This window comes from Hypoxylon fragiforme (genome assembly GCF_022984875.1).
Source record: "Hypoxylon fragiforme strain CBS 206.31 chromosome Unknown GGS25scaffold_7, whole genome shotgun sequence".
NCBI classification, from domain to species: Eukaryota; Fungi; Ascomycota; class Sordariomycetes; order Xylariales; family Hypoxylaceae; genus Hypoxylon; species Hypoxylon fragiforme.
Window position 1 is genome coordinate 639,844 of NW_026054762.1, and position 15,305 is coordinate 655,148.

General features: G+C 48.1%; 4 protein-coding genes across 4 annotated transcripts; 2 read left to right on the top strand and 2 right to left on the bottom strand.

Moving 5' to 3' along the window:
- The first annotated feature begins 32 nt into the window (after positions 1 to 32).
- Positions 33 to 3,123, top strand: GGS25DRAFT_498157 (uncharacterized protein). Its single transcript, XM_049261679.1, has 2 exons — positions 33 to 635; positions 725 to 3,123. Exons 1-2 carry the CDS (start codon positions 288 to 290, stop codon positions 2,753 to 2,755), a joined length of 2,379 nt encoding a protein of 792 aa, XP_049114476.1. The 5' UTR covers positions 33 to 287; the 3' UTR covers positions 2,756 to 3,123.
- Positions 3,124 to 4,168: 1,045 nt separating this feature from the next.
- Positions 4,169 to 5,851, top strand: GGS25DRAFT_523489 (uncharacterized protein; the record flags this gene model as incomplete). Its single annotated transcript, XM_049264428.1, has 5 exons — positions 4,169 to 4,175; positions 4,234 to 5,106; positions 5,209 to 5,241; positions 5,340 to 5,405; positions 5,481 to 5,851. The coding sequence occupies 5 exons, from the start codon at positions 4,169 to 4,171 to the stop codon at positions 5,849 to 5,851; spliced, it is 1,350 nt and encodes a 449-aa protein (XP_049114477.1).
- A 2,160-nt stretch (positions 5,852 to 8,011) lies between these two features.
- Positions 8,012 to 8,815, bottom strand: GGS25DRAFT_523490 (uncharacterized protein; the record flags this gene model as incomplete). Its single annotated transcript, XM_049264429.1, has 1 exon — positions 8,012 to 8,815. The coding sequence occupies one exon, from the start codon at positions 8,813 to 8,815 to the stop codon at positions 8,012 to 8,014; it is 804 nt and encodes a 267-aa protein (XP_049114478.1).
- Positions 8,816 to 11,971: 3,156 nt separating this feature from the next.
- Positions 11,972 to 13,472, bottom strand: GGS25DRAFT_498177 (putative methyltransferase-domain-containing protein). Its single transcript, XM_049261680.1, has 3 exons — positions 13,015 to 13,472; positions 12,778 to 12,945; positions 11,972 to 12,627 (listed from the first exon to the last, which is right to left on the bottom strand). Exons 1-3 carry the CDS (start codon positions 13,260 to 13,262, stop codon positions 12,339 to 12,341), a joined length of 705 nt encoding a protein of 234 aa, XP_049114479.1. The 5' UTR covers positions 13,263 to 13,472; the 3' UTR covers positions 11,972 to 12,338.
- Between the last annotated feature and the right edge of the window lie 1,833 nt (positions 13,473 to 15,305).

A 15,305-nucleotide genomic window follows, 5' to 3' on the forward strand; every position in this document is an offset into this window, starting at 1 on the left:
ATAATGATATTATTCATTTAATGAGTTATACACAAGCTTTGATATGCATTTTAACATAGTATAACATAATATAGCCCAGAGATATCTTAACCATACACAACATATTAGCTGCATAGGGTCCATTGTTAGGTATCTTTCAGTTGAGCTTCTTATTGCCTACCTAGGTCTCCATGCATCACTAATCTGGCATGGCCTTCTTGGTGGTAGCTCACCTCGATCGGCTTGATAGGTTCGATACGTTCGATAGTCCTACCCATGCTTGCAACAATACCTAACCCGTCTCCCCAATGGCCAACCCAACTCCTCCTCTGACCACCGTCGTACCAGCTCAGCTAGGTTTTCTAGCAATCTTCAATCCATCGCTAGGCACCACCGACGACACCATTGACGACCAGATCGTTTACTATGCCTCCGTAAACACCCAGTCAAAGAAGCGACGGCATCGCTCGCGCGGCAAACTTGCCGATATCATATCTCAGGATGAACGGAACGAACGATTACGGCAGATTGGCCTGGCACAGGGAATGGTCGAGTTCAGTCGTGGCTTCGCTGATGGTAAACCCCTCGATACTATAGAAACGGAGAAGAGTCGCGTCGTGCTTCACGAACTCGAGCCTGGCTGGTGGATATTAGCTGTAAGCATGAGCGTTTACATATTTTCAGCATGATCTTCTTCTATTGAAATATTGAAATGGGAAAGGACTGACACGTTTTATCTTTCTAGTCTATTGACTTGACGAGACTACCCTTACCACCGAGATTGGGAACTCCCTTGCCAAACCAGAAAGATAACCGCTCCGAAAATGTCGAGTTTTCCTCGCGGGAAGTCAAACCCACAGCCTTGCTCATGCAAGATCTGCTCCGCGCACATTCTATCTTCCTGTTACATCATGCCGCCTCCCTGAGTGCCTTGTTTGTCCGATCACAGAGGTCTAGGTTTGTCAGCATCTTGAGTCGGTACTGGGACCTTTTTCTATCCACTTGGGATGTCATGTTACACGGCAACCCCGCTACCAACGTGTTTGGGGGAATTAAAATTGCTGCGTGCGGCGAGCTTGGCGTTGGTGTGGGGGAAGAAGACCGGGGGAGTGGTGAGAGAGAGGTGCTCGAGGGTTTTGTTGATAGAGTCGAAGGCTTGCTTGACTTGGTCGTTTCCAAATTTGGTCCTTCCGAATCTGACGGCGGCGAGGATCCCTCAAATAACCCCAAATCGGCCAATGATCCCTTGCTAAAATGGCTTGGAACTGGCGAAGAGCCAGGGGCCGAGGACGGTGCTATTTTTCTAGGCGTCGGGACTCTATCGAAAAATTCGCTCCGTGATATCACCCATTGGATGGAGGATATTTACGCTTGGGGCGAGGATGCCTACGGAGTTAGAGATAGCCCAGCCTCGATACGCCAGACTAGAAAATCGAGGAAGCCCAGCATTAAGCATACGCGAGGGACCTCCAAAGTAGCTCCCGAGGCTCAAGGCTCAATCGATACACCCCGAAGAGGCTCCCAAGGCCAATCTTCCGCTCCAGATACATCAGGAACGGCGTCTCCGAGTAACGGAGAAGAAGTGACGGACGATAGTGGCGTTAACAGGTTTATGTCTTACTTTAAGATGGGTTACGGCACTCACTGGACATTAGGTGGTGCCGGGGGAGTTGGCCCAGATGGGGCGGCACTGGGAGACGCGACTAAGAAGGATATATATCCGTCCAAAGCGCTTAGCATTGATTCGGGTCAGTATCTTATTGGACTCCTAGGAGACGTTGATGATACTGGTACTGCCGAGCAAGACGAAAGTAGAGAAGAGTCTGACCAACCATTCGAGCAAGCTGAGTATAACTCGAGAGTCTTGCTGCGGACTCTTACTGTAGAGCTCGAGAATGGAAATCGCACTGAAGATGAGATGAGTAGGGACCTTGGGGGCCAAGACAGAAAGCCATCAGCGACAAGCTCTAGTCAAAAAGGTTCACTAGAGTCAGCACCGTTCGAAAGTCAAGATCGGAACAAAACCGAAAAAGTACGAGTGGTGGTATACGTCCATAAACCCTTCATATATACATTTCTTTTCCGTAACAGGACCGATTCCTTGGCCTGGGATGGCTTGTACCGATCACTGCACCAGCAGCTTGTGCCTCTTCGAAACCCTCTGGCTACATCGACAGCCTACCGTCCCGGAAGACCAGATATTGGTCCGGTAGGATCCCACATTTTTGACCTCATTTGGGATCCAGAAGCTATGACAGTACATTCCACTATTCCAAGCATACCTACACTGGGACAGGCAGTACAAGAAAACACCCGATCAGTCTGGTCACGTATCGAGGCAATCAATACTCACAATCAGATTCTCAATACGTATATTGCAACATTGTCGAATTCGGCCGAGTTAGAGCGCACCTGCAAGACTAGTCGCGGCTGGTGGATCGTATGGACACGCATTATGGAAAAGGACAATTCTCCGCCTCCTACACGATCACACGGCTCTTCAGATGCTGGTCAAGCTGAAAGCCTGCGTCATAGCAAATCAGTCAATAGCCTAAGCTCCCGGTACAGTCAGGTAAAGGATACGCAACATAGAGAGAAAGTCAGCAAAGAGATTTTCCTCATCCGCCGGGCGGGCGAGCATACCAGGCTTAGAGGATTGAGTAGCTCGTATGCGGAAGGGGGCGGTAGCTGGACAGAAGGAGCGAGTCGTCTTGCCCAGGGCATTGGCGTGGATACGAGAAAGTACATTGAAGGATTATTGAGTCTAGGTCGATAAAGGGATCTCGTTCTGTGGCGTTTGGTCTTTCTAGCATCGGTGCAAATCGGAGCGACACGGGTTGTAGGTTAAGGGAATCAAGACCGAGTAAGAGAGGTTAGGTGGGGTTATGGGTTCTACATGGATAAGGAAAGATTTTCAGCATTAAGGAGTCGTGCTTCAACAAGGCTCCTGTTATAGTGAGGTGGTTTAGATGAGGGTTTGCCTTGAGATAAAAGCCTTACAGGAGGCTTGCTTGGGGATACTTGTGATTGATTCTCGAATGTGTTTCTATGATTTTGAGTCTATGGGACGCATCAAGTTGTAGTTCGAGTATCTTGGATCCCTGGGGGAAATCTATGAGAAAATGAAATGAAATTTAAAATAAATTGTTGCAGCTTCTGCTTGTGTTGGCCTAAAGTGAGTAAGTTGGGGCTTAGTTGGCCCTTCCGTTGACAGAGCAGTCAGTAGGTTAACTACCTACCTACCTGGTAAGAATACATGAATTTTAGCGCGTTAGAGGGAGGGAAGGAACAAGAAAAAGAAAATTGAAAAAGTTGATGTTGTTAAGTAGCTGATGGTTCGAGCCCTGGGATCCAGATAGGGGTTAGTTGTAGTGGTGGCTTGAAATTGGGTTTTCTTCGAACACTTCGATTTAACTATTTGGCCAAACAAATCAAAGGGATAACTTCTTCTCCTTCTATCATTCGTATCATTCTGGATTTGATGGATTTTGGGGGACTTTGTCGTGTTAGGGGGTGAAGAAGGCTTGGCAAGAATAGGGGGTAGAATGAGGATAATGGCGATCTTCTTCAATCAGTAGAACATACTATCTACCCAGGCGTTGTAAAGTTGAGTAGTTTGCCTACCACGCATTGAATCATAAGGCGATGATTAGCATCCTACAAAATGAGAAACCTTGGAAAGAGCACTGGATATGATGAATAAGTGACTACCTTGGTAACCTAGGTGTTGACCCCTTCCAAAGCAACAGCCTTGAAGTCAACAAAAGCTTGCGTAGAAGCTTAATTTTTGAGTGCTGGGAACTTGCCCATGAGGTCCTGTTTACTCCAAGATATTGCCAGTGAACTCATTCACATCGCCAGCCAGTTCTAAGTCTCTAGTAGTCGTTCAAGTTACCCTTATACCTTTCCATCTTGGAAATCTTGGGCATATTTTGGGGTTTATTCTCTACAGCAATGACCACGGTTCTCCTTTGGAACTTTGATCACTTCTGAGTATTCCATTTTAGCTCTATATTCAACGAAGATACGTAGCATCGTCCTCCATCATTCAGTGCCATAGGAGAGACCAGAAACCAACCCAAAGCAGAGGTAGCCCTATTATCGTCCAACTCGAAACATCACTGATTTCAGGTTACTTTATGATAAACAAAAACCTTCGCAACAACTCCAACTCCATTCCATAGGTCTTATGTCATGTGAGTTGTACAGAGGCCTTGACCTCCTTAGGTGCACTGATACATTGCTCTTGTCTAGCGCACGCAACGCCAGATCGATCTCCTCCTCCTCTGAACCTATGGAAGGATATTGATGACCTAGTCGAAGGAATCCAGTCCATGCAAGACAATCTCACTCGATTACAATCCTCCAAAGGCCGCGAATTATTCCCAAACGTACCTCTCCTCCACGACCAGGTCTATCTCCTCTTGACTACCAAACTACACCTTTCGCTCAAGAACGCGGATACTTTCTTGATGAAGGCTAACGAATCCGGCTGGCTTCGAGAACAGATTAACTGTCCAGACACAAAGAATCAGAATCGCCCTGCCGACTACTACCGGCTGAACCGCCACTGCTCGCTCGTGATCAGCCAGCTCGAGGAAGCCACCTCCATCTGCATCCAGGTGCTAGCAGGCCAGTACCGGCAACCTGAGGACGGCGAGGACCGTCTTGACAGACCAATAGAGGCCCCGTCCTACGACCGGCTAACGCGCAGCCAGCTCCCCAAGCCCTGCGACTACAACGACCCTTCCCGCAGCCTCATCATCGACCCGCGATACGTCCCGAAGCCCAAAGTCGACATGCCTACCCCCCCGCACGAGATCGTCATGTACGACGAGCGCTTCCGCACCGAGCTGCCGGAGCCAGTCCACGCTGCACGACAAAACGACCCGTACCACGAGCCGCTGGAGGTCGCGACGCAGGCCTACCCCAAGCTGGACATGAGGCTGCCCTCTGTTCCTGAGCTGCTGTGGGGCATCGGCTCGGACGGACGGCAGGTGATCGCTCGGCATATCGAGCCCGTCGGAGTCGTGAGACCAAATTTTCCGCGCAGAGGAAGCGAGGACCGCAGGGATGACGGCCGCTCGCTTCACGGGCAAGTAGATGCCTTGCCCTGCTTACGTGAAGGTATGCGCATGTCCTTCTTCTACTACTTCTACTGTAAATACGGGGCTGGTTTGGTTTGTCTAACACAATACGGCGTTTTAGTATTTATGCATGACGTTTTAGTATTGATAAATGGCTGTTATAGGTTCGAGGATGGTAAGTTCTCTCCCCCCCCCCCCCTATCAAGTTAAAAAAGAAAATTTGAAAATTAAAAAAGAAACCGCAAATACTAACACGCCTCCCCTTCCTCCCAGCACGCCATTTCAGAAACCTCCCACCGCCCAGCCGGAAGCGACGCCGCGACCCCTACGCCGACCAAGGTACCGTTCCCTCTTCCCTCCTACCCCCCCCCTTCCCTCAGCATCTCACTAACCACCACAAACACACACACACAGCTACCCTTGCCTCTCTAGATGCCCTCCACCTCAAGCGCACCATGCGCACATCCGACCACCGCTACGCCGTCATGCGCGAGCTCCCCGACGATACCGACCTCACTACTGCCCGTGGTATCGGCGAGCGCGACGCGAATGCAGGAACCCAGGCCCGCGCTTTCGAGTTCTTGCATGATCGCAGTCGTACATATAAGGTTGAGGAGCATTGGAGGCCGGTGGGGGTGGATGGTAGGGGGGATAGGGGTGGGGGTGGGGAGGGGACGGTGAAGGAGGAGGAGGATGAGGAGGGGGAGAGGAGTTGGGCGGATGGGGGGATGTGGGAGAGGGAGAGGGAGAGTTGGGGGGATGGGGGGATGTGGGAGGGGTGGTGATGGTGATGGTGATGGTGATGTCGGGGATGGATGGATTGGATGGGGAGGGAGGGGAGTTGGCTTTTACTTACCTACTATGGATAAGGGTATGCGCGAGAGAGACAGGGTGAGTGAGAGTGAGAGATGTGCTCATCTCTGCATCTTTGTTACCGACGGATTACATACATTTTATAGGTAGGCATGATATGACATGAGAGTTGCATGCCTATATGCTCTCGTATACCTACTACCTACGCACCTCGAACTAGGCAATGACGTTCATGAGTAGGTAGGTAGGTTAGGTACCTAGGTTTACTGTATTATTCGATTGTACGATTATACATACCTACAGTACTACATACGACAGTCGAAGGCCCGAAGTCTGAAGAACCGAGCACATGCCGCTGTGTAGGTACAGTACCATGCCTACTGACTGGGTAATTGATGGGTCCCTCCCGACTCACAAATGAAGCAAACCAAACAACGGATGATGCATGTTGAAGTGCGCAGGTGCCAGGCGTCTAACCTATGTATTTGTATGTGTTGCCCGACTGACTCCCTACATAGGTATAGGTATAGTAGATGACATGCTTAAGATGAAACGACGACTTATGTAGCACTTGAAGGTAGGGACTTTTCGGTAGATATTTAAATTTTACCCAACGTATGTAGTTACTTAAATACATGTATAACTAACATCTAAATCGTGATAGTTACATACGTCAATAGAATTAAAGGACTCATCACTTCACTTCCCCTTCATCCTTAACTAATATTCTTGTTTCTTACCTACAGTAACTACCTATTACCAACAAGTTTTAATAACTCGTACCAACTAACTAACCTAACCACTTACCCTAACCTATGTAGGTAGTCAACTTCCTAAGCAAGGAGGCTCGTACATAGGTTACATCCACAACCAGGGAACACAGTAACTACTGTGGGGGGGGCCCTGGGGGGCACACCACCCTCCCTCCCGCTAGCTTCGGGGCTGAGCCACGCTCAAATTCAATGCTCGCTCGTGTTAGTTATGTAATATTAGTTATGTATATTTATTATCATGTGAGCCGCTTGCTTCAGTTGGGATACGATACCTTGCTAGGCTAGGGTAACTAACTAACCAACCTTAGTTGATCGACGGATGGGATGTGTTGTAGGTATTAATAGCAGCCGAACTCCTTTAATCAGACTCAGAGAGAGCTTCGGCGTTTTTGATGCTTCGTATGTACATACAATACATAATTAGTCATATACATAGTTACTACTAGGCCAGCTTAGCTTAGTATGTAAGTTGTTGGATTTTGTAATAGTATAGTTAACGCGAGGAAGAAAATAAGGTTAGGTAAGGAAGGGTTGGTGAAATAGGATATGTGAATGGGCGGCCAAAGAGAGTAAAGCCTGACTAGTATGGTATGATGATCACTCGATACTCCGTAAAATAGCAGTCAGTATATGCCAACGTAGCAAGAAAATATCCATACCTACTCATCACCATCAACCACACACGGAACACTCAGCAAAGACAGCAGCAGTTAAAAGTTTCAAAGCCATTCCATTTCAAGGGGCCTCAAAAAATATATATCTTTTCTCCCCAACCCAAAAGGCCGAGTAAATAAAAGATATGTAAAATATATACATCGAGAATCGAAAATAAAAAGTCTAAGTGTGTTTTTTCCACCCCCCTCGCTCCCTAGGTAGATATTTGTCCGTCCGTCCGTTTGTTAAAAGAGTAAAGCGTTATAGACCGGAGCAATAAATATAGAACTGAAGAAGGCAACAAAAATGGGATCCATCAACTTCCCCTAAAGGTAGGTAAGAACGATAGATAGTATGTAAGTAAGTGCCAGCCGATCTAGGTTGGGCTAGACTTATAAAAGCGCCCAACGCTTGTTTTTATGTTCTTCTCCCCTTGGGTATAATTGCCTGCCTGTCCCGTACAGTTTATTGCCGGTTTGTCCCAAGTGAAAAGAATGGAGAGAGTGTGTTTCATCAAGGCTTGGTTATATATATGCCCGGTTGTCATCATTGGACTGAATCCATCCAAGTTTTCCCCCTAAATTGATTGTTGCGAAAATGCTTATCATAAAATCAGAAAACAGATCCGACTAGCGAACCGCGGATTTCCCTGGTTGCAAGCTAGCTGAGACCAGGGAGTTGCGTCGCCGTAAAAGCCTTTCTCGCTTAGTTGATTTCCCATGTGCACTCCAGGCGGCCGCCGTCAAGAGAGCCGAAGAGGTCGAGGAAGGCGTGGGGGGTAACATCAATGGCATCACCGACGCAGCCATCACAGCGGTCGCGGATCGTCGCCGTCGTCTTCTTGCCACTGGGCGAGGTGATGGTGATGGTCTTGTCGCAGAGGGGGTGCGCGGGTTGGTTGATGCCATAAGAAGTCAGCGTGCTGATGCTGTCCCAGAATCCCTTGGGAATGGCCACAATGTTCTCAGTGTCGTCCTTGCCTACGTCGGGGTATCCACAGGCTCCTAGCGCAGCATTGTAGTATGTGATATCACCCGAGAATGTCTTGCCAACTGGTAGCCCAGCGCTAGAGCCTGAAGAAGCGCTGCTAGTGGAAGCTGCGGGGGCCGGAACGTAAGTGCTACTCGAGGGGGCGGCGGGCGACGTTGTGGTTTGCTGAGTGGGGGCTGCCTGGGTGGATGTGGTGGTAGGAGCTGGAGGAGCCTCGTAGACACTGCTGGTGGTAGTCGGCTGGGGCGCAGGAGCAGGGACCTCGGGGGTTTCTACGGGGGCTGCACTGGTACTAGACTCCGCCTGGAAAAACTGAATCGGAGCACCGGTGCTGGTTGCTGGCGGCGAGGGGGGAAGGGTCTGGGTGGAATCATCATCAATTATGACGGTAGCTGTCTCCCAAACGGTCTCCCATTCCGTGAACAAGTCTCGCTTCGCATGGTGATGACGGTTATGGCCATGGGGTTGAGCAACGGTGACCGAAGCCAGGAGGGTAGCGACAATAGCTGCAGACTTCATGTTGGATATTGATTTGCTGTAATGTATATGCTTGAAATGGACAAAAATCAAGGTTGTGCGATGTGCGGAGGATCCAGCCGGGGGGATATCTTCAAAGATGTTTGTCAAGTTTGTTGAACAAAGAACGTTTTGTTCTTTAGGCTCCTTTTTTGGTTGTCTTGGTAATAAGTTGGTTTCTGTGTTCTCTCTTCCTCTTGAGAATGAATGTGAGGTAGTAGTGATACCGAAGGAATGTATACAGTTGAGCACGGCTCTTGGAAAGGAACGTTGACAGTATGTGTTGCAGAAAAGCACGAGCAGGTTAGAGAGAGGGTGAGCAAGAGAAGGTGATGAAATTCCAAAGGAACGTCCGGGGTTTATTTATTTCAGCTGTGGGAAGAAAAAGAGAGAAAAGCTGCAATGGAGGCCGCAGGGAACAAAACAGGGGGGGTGAATAGCCAGTAACTAGGACGAAGAGAGGAAAAATCACAACAGGGAAAAAGCATGATTTCCAGGTATGTACTGTACTACATAGTACCCTTCTATGGTACACTTCTATAATACACTAAACCATACCAAGTGTAGTGTTGCTGACTGTGGCTTTATTGGCTTGTTAGACGGAGCAAGTTGAAACAGCAGGCAACTGGGGTTTCCCAGATCAATTGATCTTCTTTCCTCATTTTAGCTCATTTTAGTAACGGTCGATCCAATCAATCGCTCAAGATTTAGGAACAAGGGATGGGTACAAGGGACGAGGGAATCAACGTGGCTTATGGAGGTCGTCCCGTCAGCTAGGGCTGGGGCTGGGACCGCTGGGTGTACCCGATCGAATTATTCGTACCCTACGTACCTTGCCTACCATCCACTAACTATGCATGCAAGGTACCGTCAGACAAGCCAATGAGATGACTGGTACCCCTGGGAAAAAAGGAACTTAAAGAGTGACAAGCTTAATAGCTCATTTTAGCGCTAGGACCATTCTAAGGCGATCTCTCGTTTACATCCTTGCGACCCTCCCAATCCTTGTTCACTCCAGCCAACCCGGCCAACCCAGCATGCCCAGCCAGCCGAACTCGCCGATTTTTTTATTTTTAATTCTTCGCAGTTCCATTTCTTTTATTTTTTATTTTTTTTCTTGCGTGATTGCTGCCTGTAAGTTGCAAATCAACTGTGTATCATACCGCACATACCATTACACATATCATACCATATTACACATAGAGTCATACTTGGCTTGGCTTTTAAGAATGTCTCCACGTCAAACTGAACTGAACTGGGCCACGTTGCTAGCGGTTGGGAAAGGGCTGAAAATTAACTACATATGTACTATGTAGGTTAGAAATATTTGTGAATTGGCTACTTGCACCAAGTTTCCATTACCTAACAAGAAATCAAGATTTTGCAATCAACGAATAGAGACAACACTAACAACGTTAGGAACGTATGATAGGGCTCCCCGCGATGGGGACTCGGACCGATGCTACAGAATAGTTGGTTTAGCTCTTTGGGAATCGAGATGCACACATTTACATGCTTGGCACTATTATACCACTACATGTAGGTAGGTATGGTATGGTAAGTTTAAACGGTCGACTTCCGGACCTGGAGATCGCTCTCGTCCGGGTCGTCGCGGGTCATCGGATCATCTAGACTTTGTTCCACCGCCTCAACATTGGAGTACTTAGGTAGATAATCGTTGTATTTCTCCGCTCTGTGGCTACCCGAACGTCGGCACTCAAAACCCCCCTCCTTTGGCTGCCGTTGGTGACAGACATCGTTCGGCAGCCCGCATCAACTACGTCAGTTTGGCTTTGATCATGCGCTGTTATGTGTAGAAGCAGCATTGAGTTGGAAGGGAACCTTGACGGCCCCCAACGGCCTCCATCTGTGGTACCTGGTTCAGCTTTACCCCCTACTTGTGTAAGGTTAGAGATGTTAAATCCGGATGAATCGTTTCGTAGAGCCTACATCCATACATATCCTACATATGTACGTCGTGGCTCGCATCCACATTGGCGTACAAGATGGATTACAGACCATAAAGCTGCCGGCTCGTCTCAGATCCAGGGCGCTAAGTAAGTTGCATTTAGTCTCATTTCCACGGGATGATCCTTTCAATGTTTTTGTGAACGAAACGAAAAGAAAGAAAACGTCAATTTAAACATGTTAAAGTTGCGGCACCAACCCAGAGTGTATTTTCCGAATGGTGTCCCGAGTACAGCATCAGACAAGTATTAAACACACATGTGCACCCAACTTTACTTGCGTATGTTCGGTACTAAAAGTGAAATGATCTCTGTGTCCCCCCTATATTGCCCCTTATCGATCGGTTTATCGGCCCAAACGCCCCCAACTTGAACTTGTTTTCGTTGTACCTACGTTCTACATACATACATTCCCACGTCGCTGATAATCCTCAGCTTTTTGGTCTTGGAGAGAGCGCCGAAAACGCGCGGCAGCCATTCAAAAGACGTAGGTAGTGAAGCCGCCGGCGTTTTCTTGTGCCGTGTCATTCGAGGCCTAGGGGGTTGCGTTAGTTCGCCTGTACGGCAGCCACATTTCTGCCTTCCTCCTCCAAGGAGAATGGGCGAATATACATGTAAGTTGGGTGCCACGATTTTCCTGCAATGCATCCATCACGAGAGAATTTTGCTGGTTTCGATTCGCATTTGATTTTACCCTTACATACCTATGTTACTACTCTTTTGGCCGTGTAACGATGTTGAGAGCGAGCGATAAGCTGACTTGACTGACTTGACCCTTTTCCGCCGCTAATGCCATTAGTAAACGCCATTGACAGCCTCTCAAGTGTTTAAAATCCCTCAAGTTGGTTTGCATTAGTGCTTTGTGTTAGGTAGGTAAAAAAAAGAATGGTAAAAATATCTTGAGTTTCAAAATACACTCGACACTTCTAAAGCCGCCGCCACCACCACCAGGATTTCCAACTTGTAAAGAGGATACCTATGTAAGTCTCTGTTATGTCCGTGTATTGGTCGGCACCACCGAGGGGTGGTCCCGAATCCCTCCTCGAGTTGGAGATGGGTGAATGAAGTACGTAAGAACGATTATGTAATTACCTACTCCAAACGACGACATGTCTGATCATGTTGGATGGCGGGTATGTGCATTGGAAAGGGGGGGGGGGGGGGGGGGGGGGGGCATGCCCACATGCAGGCTACCGACCTCAATTCTATTAGCTACCTACTTGTATCTCCAGCGCAAACTTGAACTCACATGTTGTCCGCTGCCCATATACAAAATCAACGCTTCTTATGCATACCCCGAGGAATAAGATTAATGAGGGCGATCAATCTGCACATTCCCGTCTTTGCTCTACACGGAACCTGGGGTAAATAGGTGTACAACGTTTTCTTTAGTAATAACAGTTCGCTGAACGACAAAGGCAATTTCATTTCTATAGGCATCAATGATTCCCTTGGCCAGCATGGTGTCTAAGCATAGAATGAACATCTACAAACAAGCTCTAACGCTGCAACAATAGCATAAATATCACTCAAATCGAGAGGTACCTGTGCACCCTTCCTTACAAGGCCTTGAAGGTATACAGAAACAGCCCTTCCCGGCTAAAGATGGGACGATCGTCATCTGCGACCTCGGCGACCTTAAACATCTTCTGCGCCTTCTTGAGAAACTGCATGTCGGCACGTCTCCTCTTCTTGAAACAGAAGTAGATGGTGGCTGACGGGCACAGCTTCAGGAGGTCTGTCAAGGTGGCCAATAGCAGCGGGAAGGCGGGCTCAAAGTAGACGCAGTCGGCCGCAAGGATCACGTCGGGCTTGAAGTCTACGATTTCCTTCGGGAGTGGCTCGCCCCTGTAACAAGTAAGTAGTGTATGTGTTAGCATAAGTAGGTAGGTAGCTGCATGTATGCGTTGGGATCGGCGTTGTCGTGCCCCGGGCATGGTCTTGCAGACGGGATAAGAAGAGTCCCAGGGAAGACGAAGAAGGGAAGAATAGACTGACCAGTTCAGAATTTTAGCTTCGGCTTGAGTATCAAGATGGTTCAGTTTGATGTTGAGTTCCATCAAGGCATGCATCTCCAACTGATCGGTGATGAAGAGCGGGCTCTCCACGGCACACCCTCTGGCTACTGCCAAGCCCACCAATCCGCCTCCGGCCCCGAGTTCTAGTCTGGGAAGGAAAGTATGGTTAATAATCCGTACATTTATAGGTAACCGTGGACAGAGCCAAATAACTTACATCCGTGATTGACTTAGGTCATCTTTGTGATACCGGAGCATGTGCTTGGCGAGTACCATGCCTGCCGGCCAGGTCTGGCCGCCACACCCGGAGCTAAGATCCTCATGTAGTTTAAGAGGGTCGGCAAGAAGCCCCGAGAAATCGATAGAAGCAGTGCCGGCGGACTTGTAGGCCGGAAGGGGAGCCAAGTCCTCGCCGATTGCCAAGGGCGAGAACTCGGGGGATGGGGTTCGTATAGGGGGTATCATGTTAACTATCTCAGTTTTTTGATCTGGTGGGTATTTCAACTAATTACCTGTATGTTATTGCATTTCCCTTAGATACTGTAGATAGATGTATGACGAAACTTGCGGTCTACTAAGACAATGAATTTATGGACTCTGGTCCCAATAAAGATAAAAAGAGTTTGCGTGGTTATGTGCGTGCTTCTTGCCTGTGAGTCTATTGGGATCTAGAACGTCATGATTTATTATTGCATTATACAGTAACTACTTTTTACAGTACTTTTTTGAGGGATCTACTCGCATAAATGAATTTATCTATTCTCATAGATGAATATCACGACACACTTCCTTCCAGAAACCTACCTACCTAGACTTAATCTTCCCATCATCTCCTATGCATACATACACTCAACCCCTAAGCCTCAGACATCGTGATAGTCCCCTCGACTGCCAAAGTGGCTACTACTACTATCAGGTAACAAATGTCTCACTCGTCGTTGTCCAGCCAGCAAGGGATCCCATTACAAGACACTTTAATCTCCCACAAATCTTTGAAGCACCGCCAAATTGTCTAACCTGCTGGCAAGTTTCGAGTTGTGGACGGATAGTAATTGCTAGGGTAGTTGCTACTATTGACTGCATTCCCCTTCAAAACGACATCGTAGGCAGAGCAGGACGCTTTAAAGCTGGTTCATTCATGAGCGACGGCTAACTATAGATACATCACATACCTCGAGTGCCCGAGGATGAAACAAACCTGGTCAAGAAACATGACGTTTCCATCTTACCGACCTACCTATTCCATGAATCACACCAACACACAAATCGTTCCGTGGCTTCTTTCCAAGCCACGCACACACGATAACTCCCATCTCAAGTGTGGTTGGGGACATGCTAGAGAGAAACGAAAGGTTCACGTACCTACCTTCTATGTTAGATACATGAAGATCTGTGGCTAGATACACTCAAACACCGCGATGCGAACAGTGGCTTGATTAAGATTCTCAAAAATTGCAAGTCCTACTTGGCCACCTGACCGAGAAGCTCTACAACTCCAGAACTCCACACGTCTTCCCTCTAACACTCTATCATGATATGTAACATCACATCACACCTACCAACGCACTTCCAATTGACCTCGTTTGAAACCAATATACCCATTTACGTACCTACCAAACCCACTACCTAGGTCTAGGTATGCCACAGGACATAGAGGTCGCGGGTTGAGCACTTACATATCTCAACCCAACAGACTCACGTGGGTTTCCAATATCGGTACCTACCTCTCTTTCTCTCTTTCCATCTATCTTACCTAGCCTCACACACAATATATAGCCTACAATATTGAAAGACCATACCATACATTTCCCACTTCCCACTTCCTCCTCGCAGAGAAAATACTAAGTAGGGGAGGGGAGGTAGGGAAGGAAAAAAATCGAAATCGCTTATATTAAAATGCTTCAAATATCTCGCGCGCACTCCCTTGCCACTTTAATTGAGGGACGGCATACATCCATAGGTAGTAAGTAGTAGTCAACCTAGTATCGGAGGGTTGCCCGGTCCGTGGAATGGGAGATCGGCCACCAGCCGCAGCCAATCGATGTCGGCGCGTGGCTAAGACATTGGCATTCCACCAGCCCTACGCGAGGAAGAGAAGACCCTCCCAAAAAGAAGAATTGGTAGGCACTTTACATACAATACAGCAGGTTAGTAGACTGACTAAGTACGTGATGAGACCCTCCAACCCCCCCTTTTCGTCATTATCGAATCTCGCGCGTCTCGTTTGCGCTGCGACAGACAGACCTCCCACGACAGGGCGAGGCGAAGTCGAGTCGAGTCAGGAACAAGGGAGCCCGCGACGTGATTGTTGAAGAATGGCCTCCTCCTGGCATAGTAGTGTCGGCCAAACGGCTGACGCTTTGCTCTCGAAACCTTTTGCTCCTGCTTTCCCAACTCTACTCTACCTACTCACGATACCTATCTACTACGATCTTTCTTTCTTTCTTCCAGATACCCGTCTACCAAGGTAGCCAACCTCAACGCCTTTCGCTCAAATCTCAACCCCAG